The sequence below is a fragment of the Gigantopelta aegis genome, chromosome 10 (assembly GCF_016097555.1).
Source record: "Gigantopelta aegis isolate Gae_Host chromosome 10, Gae_host_genome, whole genome shotgun sequence".
NCBI classification, from domain to species: domain Eukaryota; kingdom Metazoa; phylum Mollusca; class Gastropoda; order Neomphalida; family Peltospiridae; genus Gigantopelta; species Gigantopelta aegis.
Window position 1 is genome coordinate 76,105,491 of NC_054708.1, and position 21,607 is coordinate 76,127,097.

The following is a 21,607-nucleotide window of genomic DNA, read 5'->3' on the forward strand; positions in this document are numbered from 1 at the left end:
TCTGGAACGAAAAATGTATTTATTTTAGAATACTAATTTCGTGCAATACATTCTTCCAGATGCTGTATGTAGATAACTGGCTCTACAATGCATACAAACTGACAGGCTATTATAATTTGCATCGGTATAGCAGTTATAAAAATTAACCTGTGCGTTACCTTGGAATGTGCATGTTTTTAATAGTATGTCGAAATTGTTTCCTCTGCCAGCCACTACCCAAAGACAAAGAAGTATTCACTAAATTGACTGTTTCTCAACGCGAATTAAAGTCAAATGCTATTTTAAGTTAACTAATTTTTCGAAAGATGTTTATGAATAAAAATATGAAATATAAATTTATATATGTTTTGTTTAATCTTTGGTTTTGGTGTAGAATCAAATGAAATGTGCTTCATATAATATTATTGGGGATTAAAACAGATCCCATCTGTCTTTCCAAACGACTAGGCAAATACAATTTTAGGCACGTTTTGATAGAAATGGGGGACACATGCTTAATGTTATATAGTGTAAGGTTTACGAAGAGGGTAGGTACCCCGTAATGTTAAGATCATTTAAAGTCATTTGGAACAAATTAAGGAAAATTATTATTATTATAATTATTATTATTGTTTGTTTTGTTTTTGGGTTTGTTTGTTTGTTTGTTGTTGTTTTTTTGTTTTGTTTTGTTTCTTTGTTGTTGTTGTTGTTGTTTGTTTTTGTTGGGGGGTTTTGGGGGGGGGTGGGGGTGGGGGGGGGGGGGGATTTTGGGAGGGGTAATTGTTGAATTTCATTAATATTTAAGATATAATGTTATTATCTAATTAAAGACAATATCACTGTTTATTCTAGCAACAATTAAAATGGTATGCCTTAATTGGTTTCTATGATTAAACTTATCATTCAGTATGAACAATTGCCATATAACTAACCGGCTTCATACAATGACTGATATATAGCAGCACTGGATTGCAGTACATGTGTATCCTGGAATACATATCTGCTTTTTTTTTGGTACTACATTTGAATTATTTTTCCAATCTCCTTAAGCAGGAGGTAGACTACTGTCAAATTATGGAATGCTTTAAAAGTATGTTTAGAAATTAACTCTTTTCAAATGTAACCGAGGTATTCTTGATGGTGGAAACACATCCAGATCTTTCTCTCCTTCCTGGCTTTATTAATGAATCCGTATCACCATACAAATTATCAACTGGTTCAGGAAATCCACAATGTCTACTGCGATCCGTGACAGTGTGTTTCAAGTGAAGTATGTCCAGTATTTGATGACCACCCAAATGGTACAAAAGCTTCGTCTTTAGAGTGACCAAGATACCAAACCATTAATAGTGTTGTGTGTCTGTCTGAATTCAACCACATTTCGAGAATATGCTTCATGCTTGGATAAAAATGTGTGCATATATAGCTGCGTCATAATTTCTTATCTAACTGAATGTGCCATTTTTGGATCATCAACCATCTCCAATGATGAGCCCATAATTACAAACTAATGTAACCCCATGTTCCAAAGAATACTGAATAGAAAACAAAAAAAACATTGTTACTTTGATCCTGCATGATCAACTGGGATACTACTTGGGAAAGGGAATGCTACGTAGAGTGATAATTTGTAGACTGACAGTTTTCTTACCTTACATGTTTGATGGTTATGCCCTGATCTATGCATTAAACAAACCAATTTCAAACACATTTGTCACCATAGTTTTGGGAAAGGCTGATGGTTCCACCAGAAAAGATGACATTATCTTTGACACTCATATTGAGAAACAATACACAAAGTCACCAACAAAAATCTAAGGAGTAAGAGAAAGAGAAAGGTAAATTTTGCAAAATTATAGATGTGACATTCATTTGGCACACGTGTAGTTCCAATGTTTCGTTAATTATTAATGAAACCAGCAGTGTTCTTGCCATTCTTAAAGAATGGAACTGTTGTGAACCTCTTGAACTGAGGTATATATATATATATATGTTGTGTGTATGGAGCTACTCAATCAGATGTTGGGATTGATACTCAGGTTAAGGATATTAAAAAACCAACCCAGAAGGTCTGAAATACTTCCATCTAGCAAGGATGCCACTGAGTTATATGTGGGAAGACCTATATCCAACCATACATAGTGGTACGTGTAAAGATTATACAAATTGATAGTGGTCTAAAACCTGCATTAAAATTTTTGGGGAAGGATGTGTCACACGAAATAAATATTGTCAAATAAATACATTTTTCATTCTAGATTCCCCTTAGTTTTTATGAATATTGCAATATATAATGATCAATTAGTCATAATCAAGAGTAAACCTTAAACAATACTTTTTAGAAAAGACTTACTATTATTATCTTACTATTATTATAAATTGAAATGGCTTCAAATGATATGGTACAAACAACCTTTTATAAACAAAAATACAAAATTGATTTGTTTTTTCTGTGTCATCAAAACGCGCCTATATTTACAATTGCACAACGTGCTGGTTGCTTTTCTCAAAATACAGTATGAAATAGTTTAGTATTTTGGGGTATTAAAACACATTCTGTGTGGGTTTTCACACTTTAATATCAGGCAATGGCAAGACGAAAGATATCAGAAGGGAAAAGATGGCAAATTATAGGGATGCACGCTACCGGTATGTCTTGTAAGGCCATTGGTCGTCAGTTAGGGTTTCACCATTCGGTAATTAGCAGACTTGTCCAAAAACACAGACAAACTAATCATGTTGAAGAACGTTCAAGATCAGGACGATCGGAATCTGCGACGTTTAGTAAGGCGAGATCCCTTTTCAACAAGCAATACCCTGAAGTCAGTGGCTTCCAAATTAACCGCTATCGTCAAGAAACCTTCGGATTCGACTCCGAGAAGCAGGATTGAGATCTAGAAGAGTGATTAAACGACCTCTCTTGACCCAAGACCATCAACGGCATCGTTTGGAATGGTGTTTATCCAGTGGCGTATCTATGGAAAATAGCGCCTATGACAAGCACTGAAATTGCGCCCCTGTACAAACATCTGACATCCATCTTTTAGATAACTTTACCATAATCGCCGAAATTGTTGGGGGTTTGTTTGTTGTTGTTGCGGTTGGGGTTTTTTTGTTGGTTTTTTGGGGGTGGGGGTGTTTTTTGGGGGAGGTCTAGACTGTGAAAAGCGAAGTCATGGCACTGTGAGCTAGGTAATGGAAAGTTACATTGCAAATGAAAAGTGATTAATAATATTTTTTTTGCATTTAAAATAATACAAAAAGAAATACCGGACGGCAATTTTTATCAAAATATGATACGTTTATATGACTATGTTAATGATGTTTGCAGAAATATCACTTTTCTTTTTCTTTTGTTTTTAAATTTAAAAAAAAAAAAAAAAAAAACACACGAAATTTTATCATTAAATAACAATATGATACGTTTATATGACTATGTTAATGATGTTTGCAGAAATATTACTTTTCCTTTTCTTTTCTTTTTAAATTAAAACAAAACACAAAAAAAAACACACGAAATTTTATCATTAAATAACAATGTGAGTCATGCTTTAATATGATCGAGTTTTTAAACGTCAGTTCTGATGCATTAGTATTTAACGTGACTGTGGACATGGACATCCTTATTGTTTCATTCTTCTGTCTCATATGTATTCCATCAGCAAAATCACCTTGAACTGAAATTGTTTCTCATGAACTACACTAGACTGGATGCTCCTGTCTCTCATATCGGGTGTCCAGCTTCACCTACATATCACAAGTCATGCATTTACGTCAGCAAAATGAGCTTGGACCCCCTTCGAACGTCATAGCATCAAATCAAGAAGAGATGGTCCTGATAATACCGCATGTCCGTTTGATAAGAAGATATGATATCAAACGCCAGTGCAATGCAACATCTACTGTCTTACTGTGCTGGTGACCCAGGGTCAAGCAAACGTGCGCCACTAGTATATCCATTAGCGTCATACCCAGTTATCTTTGCGTTAATTCACCACAATGACGTCAATGGCAGATAACTCACTTACGCACATGATTATTGTTATCAAACAAACGCTAGATAACGACTGTAAATATTCACATATTTATGTTTACCTGAATCCAATTAGTATTTAAATTATTTAGTGCATTCTTTTAAAACTAAAACGTGGTTTAGAACAAAAAGAGGTCAATGCAATGTTTATCCTTTAAAAACAAGAATAAAAAACACGAGAAAGAAACAAAAAGAAACGCCAAAACCCAACAAAAAATAGTTTGCCTACAATTGAATTGGTGCTTTTAATATTCATATTTATATCTCTACAACTGAGATGTGCAAAGCTGTAACATGAGCATACGGGATGGGGGGTCGGAAGGTGCAATTGCCCCCCCCCCCCCCCCGCACTATTGAAGCAAAGCATTGCATTCGTACACAAATGATTGAGACATATAAAAAATAATCAGGCCTGAAGACTTTTCACGATGTATTTCCATCATTCTACTCACAGTATTAGTTGCAATCGATGTAAAAATGCTTAGTGAGTCGTTTGGAACCCAGTATACCGGTAGCTGTTTGGTAATAATGCAAATATGAATAAACGTTGTTATCCAGATTCTGATATTTTCGTTTAATTCGGGCAAAACCCAACCTGCCCCCTACTCCCCCCCCCCCCCGGTCCTCTCTAAAAACAGGGAGCCCGTACGGCTTTGTCAGGCATATGTTCAGGAATCGTAGCAGGGAGAGGGAGTCTAGACTGTGATGACCTAAGTTATAGATGATTCGAGGCATGCTCCTCCGGAAAGTACATTGAAAAAAGCAACTGCATGAGCAAGGAGGGAGTTTCGGTCCCTCAAACCCCTCCCCATGCATACACGCCTGCTTTGTGCTGTCTTATTGTTTTTTTATGCTGTTCTTGTTGCTCAGAACTGCTATTGTTTTGCAGCTGCTGGTTAGTGCTTATATTCAACTAAGGTTCAAGCATTTTAGCATGGGTACGAAACTCTGCTTCACATAACTCAGGTTATTCCATGGTCAATACATGTCAATGTTTGTATACATTTCCACACAGACCACACACAACATATCACCACCTTTGATATGGCAGTCATTTTGATTTGTAAAGTTTGTTTTATTTAACGACGCCACTAGAGCACATTGATTTTTTCATCTTATAATCGGCTATTGGACGTCAAATTTTGATTTGTAATGGTAAAAAAAAAATCCATTATAAAGTGTGACAAATTAATATGTTTCGGTTCATCGTAGTGTCTGTAGTAGCTCAAACAGAAAAGGTACGTATATTGATGGTTTTAATGGCTTCTTTCATGCAGCATGATAATCTTTCCTGATTACAAACAAATTCAGATTGAGAATTGTTCCAAGGTTACGGAAGGTTTTACTCGACTTATTATGTTTCGTATCCCAACGATGATTCCGTCCCAAACATAGTCACTGGATGTGCCTGGGATGGAAGTGCCCGAACCGTGAATGTATAAATATTAATACAATTTTGTTTTATTTAACGACTCCACTAGAGCACATTGATTTATTATTTATCGGAATTTGGATGTCAAAGATTTGGTCATTTTTGACATTGGTCTTAGAGAGGAAACCGCTACATGTTTCCATTAATAGCAAGGGATCTTTTATATCCACTATCCCACAGACAGGATAACACATACCATGGCCTTTGATAACACATACCAGACGTGATCCACTGGTTGGAATTAGAAATAGCCCAATACCGCGCATCAGGCGAACGCTTTACCACTGGGCTAAGTTGCGCCCAGATAATAATAGGGAACGTTAATAAAGTTCCTGATTCTCAATGAGAATACAGATATAATCATATTGGTCTGGTGGAATACACAGGGTCTTCCCAACAGCATACCACTCAGAGGTGGTTTGTGGGACACCTGTGGTGACATCATATTCGAATGTAATTGTGTGGAAATATACTGTTTACAGGAAAATCTGTTCAGTTTAACCTTCTCGTACACGGGTACTCCCAAACAATAACCTTCAGGGAGAATGCCAATAACTGTAAAGCATTATCTCTCACCCGGAGGTTATTATTTGCGAATAACCTGTTGCGTACAAATATTGATATAGGTTTACCCCCCCCCCCCCCCCCAACACACACACACACACACACACACACATTCACACACACACGCGCACACACACAAACACACACACACACACATATATATACACACATACACACACATACACACACAAACGCATACGCATACACATACACACAGACACAGACAGACACATACACACACATACACATACACATAAACACACACACATATATATAGAGATACACACACATACACACACAAACGCATACACATACACATACACACAGACACAGACACAGACACATACACACACATACACATACACATACACATAAACACACACATGCATACATACATTCACACACACGCTGACGTACACACACACACGCGCGCGCGCGCACGCACACACACACACACACACACACACATACACACACACACGATCCAATGTTGACCAGCAAAAGATCATGATCAATTAAAGGGACATTCCTGAGTTTTCTGCAATTTTAAAGATGTTATCGACTAACAGAGACTTTTTAACGATTGTAATTACATGTCAAATATATTTTTCTGCATAAATATTAGTGACTGTATATTAAACGTGTTTCTGGTCGTTCTAATATTTGTACTAAGTTAAATTTCATTTTATTTCCTAAAAATGTTTTTTTCGTACGTACGAAATTATTTGAAGACAAAATCCAGTTTGGGCTTCTTACAAATATTAAGACGACCAGAAACACATTGAATATACAGACACTGATATTCTAAACAAGAAAATATATTTAACATGTAAGTTTAATCGTAAAAATATTTTATTAGTCGGAAATATCTTACAATGCAGTAAACTCGGGAATGTCCCTTTAACAGTTTTTTTTCAAAGATAATGGTTGAAATGTCTGTACCCACCTCCAACACATTTTCTTTTTTAGCTTGCTTTTAAAGGACAGTTTTAGACTAATAATTTATTTTATATAGCCATTTTAATTCTAGTACATTGACCAAGTGTGCAACAACAGCAACGGGTCGTGTATGTAGACTAATTTACTGCACGAGTTTGTTGTGTATGAGAATATAACCTTCGCCCTCTAGGATCAGTATTTTCCATATTAATAAATTTACATCCGGTCCGGCTGTATTCTTTAGAGGTCAAAGTTGTATGTTACATCTGTTCTGGGACTCAAACATTTCATTGTTCAGTATCCGTTAGCACCAAAGGGTCTTTTATATGAACTTCTCAAAGCTTAATCGTGGAGCACTGGTTGGAACTGAAAACCTTCAATGGGTCCAACATTTACTACTATTAAAAACACAAACCACAATGCAAATTTTTAAATATGAACATTTTATTTTATTACAATAACAAAAATGATTCATGAGTATAACAAATTCTCTATATTATGGTAAATGAACTTTATAAAGTACAGGGTACTACTCAAATATGACTATCACATTGTTCAGATCTAGAGTTCCATTGCCTTAGTGTTCTTTAGAAATGAGAAATTCTACTGTTAATCCGCTTCAATATGGCAGTGAGTAATGTCAAACGAATTCTGCTCTTATGCAGATTGGGGTTTATTTTCGCAATGTGTTTGTTTTAACGACAGCACTAGAGCACAGTGGTTTATTAATAATCGGCTATTGGATGTCAAACATTTGGTAATTTTGACATATAGTCTTAAAGAGGAAACCCGCTACATTTTTCTATTAGTAGCAAGGGATCTTTTATATGCACCATTCCGCAGACAGGAGAGCACACACCACAGCCTTTGATATACAAGTCGTGGTGCAGTTTCTGGAACAAGAAATAACCCAATTGGCTCACCGACGGGGATCGATCCTAAACAGACCGCACATCAAGCGAGCACTTTATCACTGGGCTACGTCCCGTCCCGAAAGGTCAAATACTGATATCCTAGATTTCTGCAGAGGGATAAAATTCCATGCTTAAAGATACACTTTAATTAGTCGTCCCTTATCACAGTTAGAACACCAAGTTTAACTTATACTTTACATTTCTGAATTACTTTTTTTTTAAACTTAAATTAATATATGATAATTAGCTTCTTAGAAGCGATGGTTACTGGTCACTGACCATAAACTGTCACGCGTTATTTGTTGCCTGCAAAGCCACAAGTTTTCTGCGCAGTAGTAAGCCCTTAATACCTTTTCATATTGTTAATTGAATTATAATGTAAGACCAGTAGATGTTTTACATAGCAGTAGAAATACTAAAAGGTGAAAGCACCAATAAGACTGTCAAGAGTGCTTGTTTTCTGGAACGATTCACATTCACGTGCGTTTATTACACACCATATTGAAATCCCGTGTAGACTTAGTGTTAGCAGTGTGTCGTTATAGTAGCAGAAATACTAAGTGCTGACACGTGTCTTTCTGCTAGCAATGAAATAGCGCTGTTCGTCATTTATTTGGAGACATGTTTTCCACACACAAGTCCTTTACATCTCCGTCCTTGGGTTACAGTTCTTTACAGACTCGTCCTTCACATACTAGTCCTTCACATACTTGCCACTTCACATACTTGTCCCTTCACATACCTGTCCTTTCACATACTTATCCCTCACAACACTGCTGTATGCACACTTACACAGGGGCCTACCAGTTTCTTTCCTACTTGGTACTCCCGATGTGATCATCATTGACCAGTCAGTACCACAGCAGACGTCATCGCATATTCACCTTCCTCTGTAACACGTGGTGGGTGGACAATGCCCATGTACGTCCTTCCTGCCACGTTTGCTGTTCATAGAGTTCTTTTGACACCAGAAAGGTCTGACGAATCTAGTTCGTCTTTAATGACTTCACTTGCCGCGACTGATGACATTCAGGTTGATGCCAAATTTAGGAATGACTGTGGCTCCCTCTGTGAGTGTGAGCGGTTTCTCGAGATTCTTCGCGGGAAGGAGAATGAAATTTTTCACAAGCTCCACCGTTACCATCTTCATCTGCAAGAGCGCAAAACGGAGACCTGCGCAGGACCGCGGACCTCCGCCAAATGCCATCCAAGCCATCGGATGTCGCTCGAGTTTCTTCTCTGGGGTAAATCTGCAATGAGAAAGGAGGAGGATTTTTTAAAATATAAGCAAACTTGCTCGAACAACACAAACCTCAGAATTAAAGATAGTTGCACGTATGGCAATACTAGTACCACTTATAGGCAGTCGTACGAAATCGCTCCTTTTTAGCTAGAATGTTCGCTATCTTTTAAAACAGCTACCAAATGATTATTATTATTTAGCTAAATATTTAGCTAAATATTAACCTAACATTAGCCAAAATGAACGGCCAAAATATACACCAACATATTGCCTCTGAGATGTGTGCAGGGCCGTCTTAAAAATATCAGAGGCCTCCGGGCAAAGCAATGTACTTCAAATTGAATTCCAGGGCCCCTAAAATCGCGGGACCTCCGTGCAACTGCCCAGTGGGCCCATGCGATAAGACGGCACTGGATGTGTGCTCAGGACAGTTTTAACCGGATATAAGTATGACTTTCACCGGATATAAGCATGTACTTTAACTGGATATAAGCATGGACTTTAACCAGATGAATAAATAACAAATAACCTGTTTTTAGTCAGGCATCTTCCTTTAAAAGTAGGTCATTTAGTTGACCTCTATAAATGGGATACTGGTGAAGACATGACACTCACCGTTCAGGATTGAAACTCTCGACGTCATCGCCCCACAGGTCACGACGTCGGTGCAGACTCCACACGTCAGCTTGGACGATGGTGTCTTTAGGGATAATCAGGCCCTCCACCTCACACGTCTCCATGCACTTCCGAGCGATCACCCTGCAAATACAAACAATGCACATTGTAAAGTACAGCGACCAGGTATATATATATATATATATATATATATATATATATATATATATATATAGTGCATTTTTTCAAAAGCTGATGGCCCTTAATTTTGGGGTATATACCTTTAAATTGTTTCGCATAAAAATAATTTTGATCTACTACAAACACCAGGACGGCCAGAAACACGTTGGATTTGAAAAAAAATTGACATAATATAATATAATGTAAATATTTTGCAAATTAACGGTAAAATTGTATATTAGCCGAACATATTAATATACTGAACAATAAAGAATCGTACGCGAATAGTAATTTAATTTTCTTTAAAGTTATTTTCAATTTCTCAGTTGCAATCACATTAGGTTTTGTGTTTATTAAAATTAGCAATGTGTTGTGAGCATTTTAGAACAATTCTGACAGTCTATTTTCCGAATTAATTACATTATGAATATATACAATATAAAAGTATTAGCGTTTCTTGTGTTGTTTTCTATACTTTACACTCCTTATTAACTAGTGACAGCAGCTTTAATTACATTTTTATATAAAATGCATATTTTTAATAACAACGACTTAAATACACAGTACATATTTCCCCACCCTCACCCCCACCGCTACCCCCAACTCATGCTGTCTGGAGCATTCTAAATGTTTTCACTATTACTAATTATTTCTAATTATGCAACTCACCATGCCGCATCCCACCCAGTTTGACCTGGACATTTGCGGGAGATATTCAAATTATTATTTTTATGCCAGCCAAATATTAGTCCAAACAGTTATTTCTGAAAAAGGTGCTTTTTCTAACATACCCTGTCACTATTTCTGGACAACCCTAACATTAAAGTGGAAGTATGACATGAAAACCAACTTACCCACTAGCCAAGGGGTACTTCCTCAGCGTTTCACAGATGACCATATCCAGGTACTGTAGCTTACTGACGCTGTCATAGCAAGGTTTATCATCCTGTAAGAATAATGAAACCATCAGACACTGGTTGTTTCAGATCATCAAAAGCATATGTACGTACAGTGCATAGATAATTCTACAAAATACCACTGCTTACCTATTGTTTCAGTTTCAAAACATATTTAGCAGGCGAAAGCGAAATGGATACAAATTTAATAAAAAAGATTTTTTTACATATCCTCAAAACCAGGTTTAAAAGAAATACAAACATCGATTAAAAATATATTTACAGCGCTTGTATTTAACTTATATGTATAACTTTTAACTTATTAATAGCAATTGGTGTCAAGTTATACGTCACAGAGCAATCAGGTTTGGTCATGCTAATTTCATAGAATGGTATGGCTTTGGCGTTTGAGTCATTCCAATGGAGCTATCAATTTGATATCGATATCTCATATACAATGGAGATCGTAGTGTAATACCAAAACACCGTGTTCTTCAGCAGGTGTGTAAAAAAAAACCCAGATTGAAGTTAATTTAAACTACAGGACACTGGAAGACTATCGTTAACAAAAGCATGTTGGTGCTACAAACCTTAGTGGGGAAATGTTGGTCGACCTCATCTCTGAGTTTTTTCTGGACGTCCGGGTTGGTGGCCAATTCGTAAAACACGTAAGACAGAGTGGTGCTTGTCGTCTCAAAGCCGGCCAGCATGAATAGAAACGACTGGGCAATGATTTCCTAAAATATACAAGCAAAATCCAGGATATAAGTAAACGAGATATGAGTATAAGTCCTCTTAGGAAACATTCTATTCAGTATCGCTATCAGTATTGGATTCTAACTTTGTGTTTTCGTTTTGCTTTCCTTGGTTTACTGTATTTTAAAAATATCATCTGTTAATCAATGTGGCCGAAAAATGACTGCATTTTACTTTATGAATAAAACAGAAATAGTTTTGAAAACGTTACGTACTTTGACAAATACGTTCTTCATCCCCAATAACGATTTATGTTATTTGAAAAAAATCCACCACAACCTAGTAATATTATAAATATTATAATTGACGAATCAATATGAGACTGGTAATAAACCCCACATTTGCTCCTTGTCACATCTGAATACAGATCTCATGATCTCATAAAAGCTAAATATCGTAGGACATGTGGGTAGCTTTGATAGAAGATTTGACTGTACAGTACTATCAAAACATATTACACACTAATGGTGAGCAAAAAATCATAACTATGAAACAACTTACGTCATTTGTCAGTTTTTTCATTATCATTTCCTTCGTGACTTGTTCTTTCGGGATGACGTTGCAGTTCTCGTCTACAAACTTGGCGTCAATCATAAGTTGCAGCAGATCGTCTCTTCGCTGGAAAACATAATTAGAACAAAAATCAGTATCAATGATTAGATCACTATGTGCCATAAGACCACACTCAAAACTCTAAAAGGCAAGCATGTCCGTGGATCCTCCAACAGGAAATGCGTTAGAATCCAAGAGACATTGGCCCCATGTTTTTGGTCAAGTAGACCTTATTAAGTTTGCGTTTGTGTAATGTGAGGAGTCTTGTTTGTCAACAACACTGAAAAGCATTATATTAATTTGAATGACAAAGCCGTTATCCGTTATCAAGACTTAATGTCTGCCTAATGCAAAGTCGAATGGGCATTTGGCAAAATAGTCGTTGATTCCATGAATCTCTATCTGGTTCCTCGTCTATTGGAGGATAGCCACCCCCAAGGAGATTCTTTACTGGACAATACACCCTGCAAACATAACTTAGCCAGTGGTGATGAATAATGTTGCCAACTCTCATCAACACTCTCCATGTTGGCCCTATCGAGAGTGCGCGTGCGTGCATGTGTGAATCATGGGAGTCTCCGACCCCACCCAAGTCCAGAAAGACTATTCTTCGAAAACATGCAAAACATTATGATTTTATAATATACCATATGAGGTAGATGAGTTTTATTTAAGTATAAAGCTACTCACGTAGTTTTCGTTTTTGCGGTCCTGAATGACATCCCCAAGCTGTTTCTCCAGCCAGAACACAGGGTTGTACTGGAGATAGCCCAGCAGTTTGTAGATGGCTATCCACAGGGCGTGCAGGGCCGGGAAGATAACTGCAAATAATCAGACAGGTAACACATAAATACGCATGCCTTGTGGCGACACAGGTTACTATGAAAATAGTACATGTTGAAAAGAAATTATTAAAAACATATTTTAACCATTATTTTCCAAGCTCAGCATATCTCTCTCTCTCTCTCTCTCTCTCTCTCTCTCTCTCTCTCTCTCTCTCTCTCTCTCTCTCTCTCTCTCTCTCTCTCTCCGTCTCTCTCTCCCCCAAAGTATGTTACAATTTTATTTACTTGATTACAAGGTTAGAGTTCATTCACTCTGTCCGCAGCTATTTGAGCAAAGTAATTAGAGAATATTTGTTTTGTTTAAACGTTATACTTACATCCAAACAAAAACAACCATGGACGTTTCGTCGTGTCAGCAATAACGCCTTTGCAGTGTTTGAAAAAAGAATCATCCAGGTTTTCTATTGACCTAGAGTCCAAGCCAAAACCACAACGAGAAATCGTGTCTAGCGTGAGACGTTGAAACAAACTGTAAAATAAAAATAATGCACTTTTAAAACAAAACAAACAAAACAAAGAAACAAAAAGATTAAAATGTGGGGGAAGGTGGGGGGGGGTGTGAAAAAAGACGCTTATTTATAAGCGCCTGGCGTATTTTACGACCGGTAAATTAGGCGAGTAATTTAATAACTAGTTTAAACCGTCTACTAGATGAATGTATATCAAACATACAAAATAAACTACAAGTATATAGAAATTTGAAACGTTAATAGTATACGTGAAACCGACATATAATAAACTTCCTGTACTTGTAATAGGCCTAACTACCCACCCATCTTTTGTGAAGCTACATGACATTGTATGGGCATACTGAAAAATGTTGCACAATTTTCTTTTTCGATTACATTACTTTTTCTAACCACACAATACATTTAAAATTGTATGCAAGTGGAATGCAAGGAAGGACAACAATAAAACCCCTCAAAATACTTTTCCTTTCTTTTTAAACCCACTTTTTAAAAATCATATATATATATATATATATATATACTGTATATATATATATATATATATATATATATAAATAATCATGTACTGTGATTACTTACTCTCGAATATCAACATCAGCCACGGCGTCGCTGGTAGACTTGACCGTTGCGACCAATGTAGTAAAACAGTCATTCAAAATGGGTACCATCTGTAAAATAAATCATATTAACATGAATATGCGTGTTTGTTTTGTCTGACACATCAGATCATTTCGTCAAATAAACAAGAATTCCAAGGAACCAAATACATGTTTGGCTTCCCATAAACTACTTTCTTGTAAAGGGGGGGGGGGGGGGGGGGGGGGGGAGTAATAGGCCTAATATTAAAAATAAAATAAAATAAAATAAAATAAAATAAAAAATAAATTACAATTACAATTACAATTAATTACAAATTAAAATTAATTAAATTTAGAACGTTTCAACATGACATTGTTTAGGCCTGTAAATTAACATAGAGAGACTCACGTAACAATGCACAAGGAAACGTAAACCAAAACCGACTAATAGCAGTATCTGTTGTTAATGTCATACCATTTGCCCTCAGTAGACAGCCTAGATACCTGAGGTGTATACCCAGGGCAATGTGTTTGAACCACTATTAAAATATAATCACGAAAATTAATTACCATGCACATTTTACTAGGACTGTCAAAGTAGGCCTACTGACCTTTCTGAGTTTGGCGGAACTAAACGCCGGGTTGGCAATCGATCTCAGTCGCTTCCATCGGTCGCCGCGGGCGAAAAACATGTGAACATTTTCATCATAGTCCGGGTCCACCTGAACTGGGAATACCTGCAAAACAGCAATACATTATAAATTAAAAATACACGGACACTGTTTTACTGTTATTACATTAAGCACCTCACCTGGCTTGAGTAGCAACAGATGAAATGGATAATACTGCATAAACATTCATCATGTTCAAGTCACTAAACCTGGTTACCGAGGTGTGTGCATTTTTGTTTAGCATAAAATTAATTTTTAGCTAGAAAAAATTCCAGGTTAACCAGAAACACGTTAGATTTGCCAAAAATCGATAATTTATAGTATTTCCCACAGGGAACGCCTTTTTTTTTCCTACTATGGAATTTACTTCAAGTTATTTATTTCTGAGCTGATTGATTTCTAAACTACACTCAAAAATAGTTTGTAAAAATTGTTATTTCCAAAACACTTTTACTTTTCTTCTTATGTCAAACCAAACTGAAATTATTTATAAAAAACCGCCAACATTTTTGTATGAGAATGGGATGGACTATAAATAAAACGTTGTAAATGATTTGTATATTAATGATTTTAAAAAGCCGTTTTGACTTGAAATATTTTATATTGTCTAACAAGTAGGGTGAAGGGCTTTAAAACACTGGAATAGTCCCTATTCCAATCACCCCTCTTTTCTTTCCTTGTATCTTTTTCTGTCGCCTCACACCACGACTCACGATTGGCCCACATCCTCCTCTGAGTGCAGAATGGGGGCTACGGTGGAAACCAGTCAAATTGTTTCCTAACTCCCCCTTTTCCCCAAGTATGGTCGCCCTTCTGAACATAGTCGAATAGTGTGATTACCTTTCTAGCGTGGAACTTGCTGAACTGTTTCACAAACACTTGATGTAGAATCTTCTCATCTGATGTCACCAAAACTGGACTCGGCCCTTCGAAGTAACTGCAGAGAAAAGACAAAACCAGAACAATATATTAAGTCGTTCTTGAGTACACGTATGAGAATGAATGTACATAATAATTGTAAATTACAATAGGCCTATTGTACTCGCCCATGTTTTGATCCTAATATAATTAATTAGTCCGTTTTAACAAAAATTAGAAGTACATGTAGTTTTATAGAAATATACATAATTTATATAATAATTGTTCTCATTAAGCAAATAAACAAGATATGGTTATCTTAAAATTGCATTGGTTTTATAGAAAGTTAATACATGTGTATAATAATTGTTGTCATTAAGCAACAACAACAAAAAGTATGGTTAAATTAACACAAGAAATTCCACTGGTCTTACCCAAAGGTTTTTCCGTACATCTTGTTCCACACTTGATATATCTTGTGAAAACCCTGAAAATATAAAAAGTAAATACACTGTATTAGATGTACAATTATAATGTATCATATCCATAAATATTTAACATAGCAAGAGCTACTTGGGTGAATCAGCAAAGCGGACGTAGTGCCAGACGCGTATGCAGAGGGGTGGGGGCTTTGGGTGTCGAACCCACCTACATCAAGCAAATGTTCTTTCTTTTTTAATGTTTTTTCCGAACAGCCCAATCAATTCCCTGCACACCCTCCTGAGCCCACGAAACATTTTAAATAATGTTTTTCTAGATGCATTCTAGAATATCTTAAATTTGTCTTTCTATCAGTTTAAAAGTTGTTTTGTTTCTTTCATTCTTGGTTGTTTTGTGGGGTGGATGGGAGAGGACTGGTGGTGTCGTATCGACGGTCATGCCTTCCATGCACATATCACAAATGTATTGTGGATGAAGAAGGGAAGATGATACAACCTTCTATATAACTGATTCAATATTAGATGTCGTCCTGTTTGCCGTGTCAACAGAGAATTGGGTGAATGGCAATGGCTTGTGTGCAGGAGGTTCTGGCTATCGATACCAATATAAACACTGATGAACGTTTTCTGCATCTCTAACAGAGCTAGACTCATGTAGCACATTCTACACACCGCCCAGGTATCAAGTTCACTAATATAATTTGACAACATTTGTGAAACTTAAGTAGGTTTTTTGGTGTTTTGTTTTCTTCTTGAAAACATTCCCCAAACAACAAAACACTAGCAACAAAAAAAAAAGGAGTACTAATCATAAGGTAGAAGTGGTAGTAGTAGCAACAGCAGCAGAGACAGATGCAACTTTTTCTATGGAAGAGGTGCAAGTTTTAAAATAATATAATAAAAGTATCAGCAACTCTATCGTGCTTTGTAGGCCTATATGAAACCAAATCCCCCAAAACACAGCCAACTTCGAAATTGCACTCCCCACTAAAAACCTTTAAACCGGTTTTTTTTTTAATTTATTTCATTTATTGATTTATTTATTTTGATGTATTTATTATTTATTATTATTATTATTATTATTATTATCAGTGGTAATAGTAACATGAATTATTAATTCAATCTTACCATATTGCGTAATGACAGTAGATTTCCAAACAAGAAGTTTGGGGTAGGTCCGTGTACGCCCATGTCGTTGAATATTTGCATTCTTCTCCATCGATGGCTAAAAACAAATAGATTTAATCATTAATAAGAGAAGGTGAAAACCCCAATATGTTCTTGAAACTATTTTTTTTTTAATGTCAGTATTACTAATATTAGATGCAAGTATGTGTCACTTTAGCAACACATTTTGATGTATTCAAGTAATTCAAAGCAATCGCCATTTCTGCACAAAGCCAGAAATTCCAAACAAAAAAAATACTAGAAGCTATAGTTTTGTGTCAAAAGATTTGATATGTATTGTTAAAGATTCACAGCAAAATGTGCAGATAAACGTAGTAATTACCAAATTTTATATACCTGTATAGACAGATGCAAATAATTAAACATGATAGCAAGTGAACAAACAAATAAAACAAACATAAATAAATAAAGAAAGAAAGAAAGAAATGAATGAATATGAATGAATTAATAAATAATAAAAAATAAAAATAAAAATAACAACAACAAAAAACGTTATACGTACCGGTAAAAACACGAGAACAGGAACGTTGCCACAAAAACTAGTACTGACGTAACAAACATCTTGCAAAAAAAAGAATCCTTAACTTTCTATTTGACAGTTCTGTTGGTCCAATAAATCCGATTTACATTTGACTGAGACAATCGCATTTTGCTTTATATACACGAGCTACGCTGTCGAGATGCACGTTACTGTTGATGTAGGTGATAAGAGAACTTTCGTCAATTCAACTTCGGCTGGATGACTACGTCATCGGACGCCCAGACAGATCAATAGGGTACAGCGGTTACACGTGTTGGGTACTCTCGATATCTTTTCACTATCAGAAGGAGCAAAACGGATTTGGCAGTGACTGGACTGCGTCAGAATATATGCCGATATGTGACATAGATACAATTATGTTTAATTACGTTAATGTAACAAATAGAAGAAATGTGAGGAAAACACAATATGTACAACACGGACGGACGGACGGACGGACAAACAGACAGGAAAAACAAAAGAAAGAAGGAAAGGAAAGACAGAGAGTAGGGAAGCAGAGAGAGAGAGAGAGAGAGAGAGAGAGAGAGAGAGAGAGAGAGAGAGAGAGAGAGAGAGAGAGAGAGAGAGAGAGAGAGCGAGAGCGAGAGAGACAGATAGGACAATGCAAATTGCAGGTCATGATATAAGATAATATAGGATACGATGAAGGTGTGTTGTTTGAACACGATCTAGGGGGTTCCCGTAACACCCCCTCCCCACACACACATACTGAAAATGCTAGGGTCACAAGCATGTAGTTCATATAGTCACAATAGATATATATTATATTGCATTAAAATAAATGCTGTAGACCTACATCAGTGTAGACTCAACAAATTAGGAGTCTCTTTTAAAGTGTCAGTTTTTAAATACCAGTACTTATTTGTCCCTATGAAAGCCATTTTTGATTATTAAAATCAGATATTACTTAGATTGTATTGTTTAGAATATCCACTCCCATACATCCGAAGTGTTCATTGTCATCCTGGTGTTTGTAATGCCACAAAATAAATTTTTCATAATTTTAAAAACGCACGTAAGTCTGAGAGGTAATGGTTATAGAGAGACGAGCTCCAGTCTATTTTAGAGGGTATTCCAGGTTTTAAAAACGCACGTAAGTCTGAGAGGTAATGGTTATAGAGAGACGAGCTCCAGTCTATTTTAGAGGGTATTTCCAGGTTTTAAAAACGCACGTAAGTCTGAGAGGTAATGGTTATAGAGAGACGAGCTCCAGTCTATTTTAGAGGGTATTCCAGGTTTTAAAAACGCACGTAAGTCTGAGAGGTAATGGTTATAGAGAGACGAGCTCCAGTCTATTTTAGAGGGTATTCCAGGTTTTAAAAACGCACGTAAGTCTGAGAGGTAATGGTTATAGAGAGACGAGCTCCAGTCTATTTTAGAGGGTATTTCCAGGTTTTAACGTCACAGACTCGTATATCACTCCATTATAAGGGCGGGACGTAGCCCAGTGGTAAAGTGTTCGATTGATGCGCGGTCGATCTGGGATCGATCCCCGTCGGTGGGCCAATTGGGCTATTTCTCGTTCCAGCCAGTGCACCACAATTGATATATCAAAGGCCGTGGTATGTGGTATCCTGTCTGTGGAATGGCGCATATAAAAGATCCCTTGCTGCTAATCGAAAAGAGTAGCCCATGAAGTGGCGACAGCGGGTTTCCTCTCTCAATATATGTGTGGTCTATAACAATAATGTCCGACGCCATATAACCGTAAATAAAATGAGTTGAGTGCGTCGTAAATAAAAAAAATTCTTATATTCGACTTAACCACGACACCTCCGAGACCGTTTTTCACTGATTCAATCTAGGGTCTGCGACTTTAAAATTAAGCTAATTTAATTATTGCTTTAATTTTTTTCTTGACATTGTATATTATTTTCATAACAAATAGTGGACTCTAGCCGAAGATAAAAGTTAAAGTTTGTTTTGTTTAACGATGCCACTAGAGCACATTGATTTATTAGCTATCGGATGTCAAACATTTGGTAATTTTGACATATAGACTTAGAGACGATACCCTCAACATTGTTCCTTTAGTAGCAAGGGATCTTTTTATATGCACCATCCCACAGACAGGATTGCTCAGTACACTGTCTTTGATATACCAGTCGTGCTTCACTGGCGGGAACGAGAAATAGCGCAATGGGCTCACCGACTGACCGCGTATTAGGCGAACGCTTTATTATTGGCCTACCCCCTCCCTCATTCCAATTCCATAGAACAAATACGGTGTACCGTTCGTGGGACAGTGTTTAGAACGAAAACAAAAGTTCGAGTCCGTCGATGACGATCAACCTTGCAAACCATCGCACATCAGACGAGCGATCGTTTACTTTAGTGATGGAAAGTTGGAAACAGCATACGACGTGCATAATGTGCAGAGGAAATAGGGGAAGGAAGGAAATGTTTTATTTAACGACGCACTCAACACATTTTATTTACGGTTATATGGCGTTAGACATATGGTTAAGAACCACACAGATACTGAGAGAGGAAACCCGCTGTCGCCACTTCATGGGCTACTCTTTTCGATTAGCAGCAAGGATTTTTTTTTATGCACCACCCCACAGACCGGATAGTACATACCACGGCCTTTGTTACACCAGTTTTTGAGCACTGGCAGGAACGAGAAATAGCCCAATGGGTTGACCGACGGGGATCGATCCTAGACCGACCGCGCATCAAACGAAGGCTTTACCACTGGGCTACGTCCAGTCCCCGGGAAATAGAGGATTTAGACACCGCATACAAACAGTATAGGAAAGTAGGAAATGGTCTAGGACAGAAGTTTGTTTTGTTTAATGACACCACTAGAGCACATTGATTAATTAATCATCGGCTATTGGATGTAAAATAGTTGGCAATTCTGACTCGTAGTCGACAGAGAAAAATAGCTACATTTTTTCTACTGCAGCAAGGGATCTGTTTATATGCACTTTTTCACAGACATGAAAGCACCTACCACGGCCTTTGACCAGTTGTGGTGCACTGGTTGGAACGAGAAAAACCCAATCAGTTGAACGGGTTCACTGAGGTGGTTCGATCCTGCGACGCAAGCACCTCAGGCTAGCGCTAAGATTTATCAAATGTTTGACATCCAATAGCCGATGATTAATAAATCAATGTGCTCTAGTGGTGTCGTTAAACAAAACAAGCTTCTACACATGTGTACGTGATGAATTATATTATAGAATTCCGTTTTGCGCTGGTCAATAAAGTAGGCGGAGATTAGCCTCTTATTATATTGATATCATCTAGCGACGTCAACCTCTATGCCTCATTTCTGATACTTCGTCTGCTTATCGGACACAATATAGTTTCAATTCTTTTCTCCACGATACGTATTCTCCCATGACCCTTTTATGGATTTATATTGTTTGCTGACACAATTATTAATCAAGAGCAGGTTAAGAGAAACGGATGCTGAGGTGCGAATCCACCGTCCGAAATTCCAGGGGAGGGGAGGAGATCTAGGTCAGCTTGCAGGATGTTTAGTGTGTGTGGGGGGGGGGGGGGAGGGGGGAGATTGCTGTACAAAATTATATATAAACATAAGAGACTCATGCATCTGTTGTTGTTGTATTGGGCTATTTCTCGTTCCAGCCAGTGCACCACGACTGGGTTATCAAAGGCCGTGGTATGTACTACCCTGTCTGTGGGATGGTGCATATAAAAGATCCCATGCTGCTAATCGAAAAGAGTAGCCCATGAAGTGGCGACAGCGGGTTTCCTCTCGCAATATCTGTGTGGTTCTTAACCATATGTCTGACGCCGTATAACCGTAAACAAAATGTGTTGAGTGCGTCGTTAAATAAAACATTTCTTTCTTTCTGTTGTTGTTGTCGTCGTCGTCGTTGTTGTTGCTATGTTGTTGTTGCTTATACTTATCTGTGTGCTTATATTCAATCAAGGTTCA

At 37.1% G+C, this 21,607-nt stretch overlaps 1 protein-coding gene across 1 annotated transcript; it reads right to left on the bottom strand.

The window, feature by feature from the left end:
- Nucleotides 1-8,867: 8,867 nt before the first annotated feature.
- LOC121383810 (cytochrome P450 3A24-like) lies at nt 8,868-17,174 on the bottom strand. The gene is made up of 12 exons (XM_041513908.1): nt 17,094-17,174; nt 15,960-16,012; nt 15,508-15,604; nt 14,608-14,733; nt 13,998-14,086; nt 13,266-13,417; nt 12,794-12,924; nt 12,053-12,169; nt 11,386-11,532; nt 10,754-10,845; nt 9,720-9,863; nt 8,868-9,111 (listed from the first exon to the last, which is right to left on the bottom strand). The coding sequence occupies exons 1-12, from the start codon at nt 17,172-17,174 to the stop codon at nt 8,868-8,870; spliced, it is 1,473 nt and encodes a 490-aa protein (XP_041369842.1).
- Nucleotides 17,175-21,607: the final 4,433 nt, after the last annotated feature.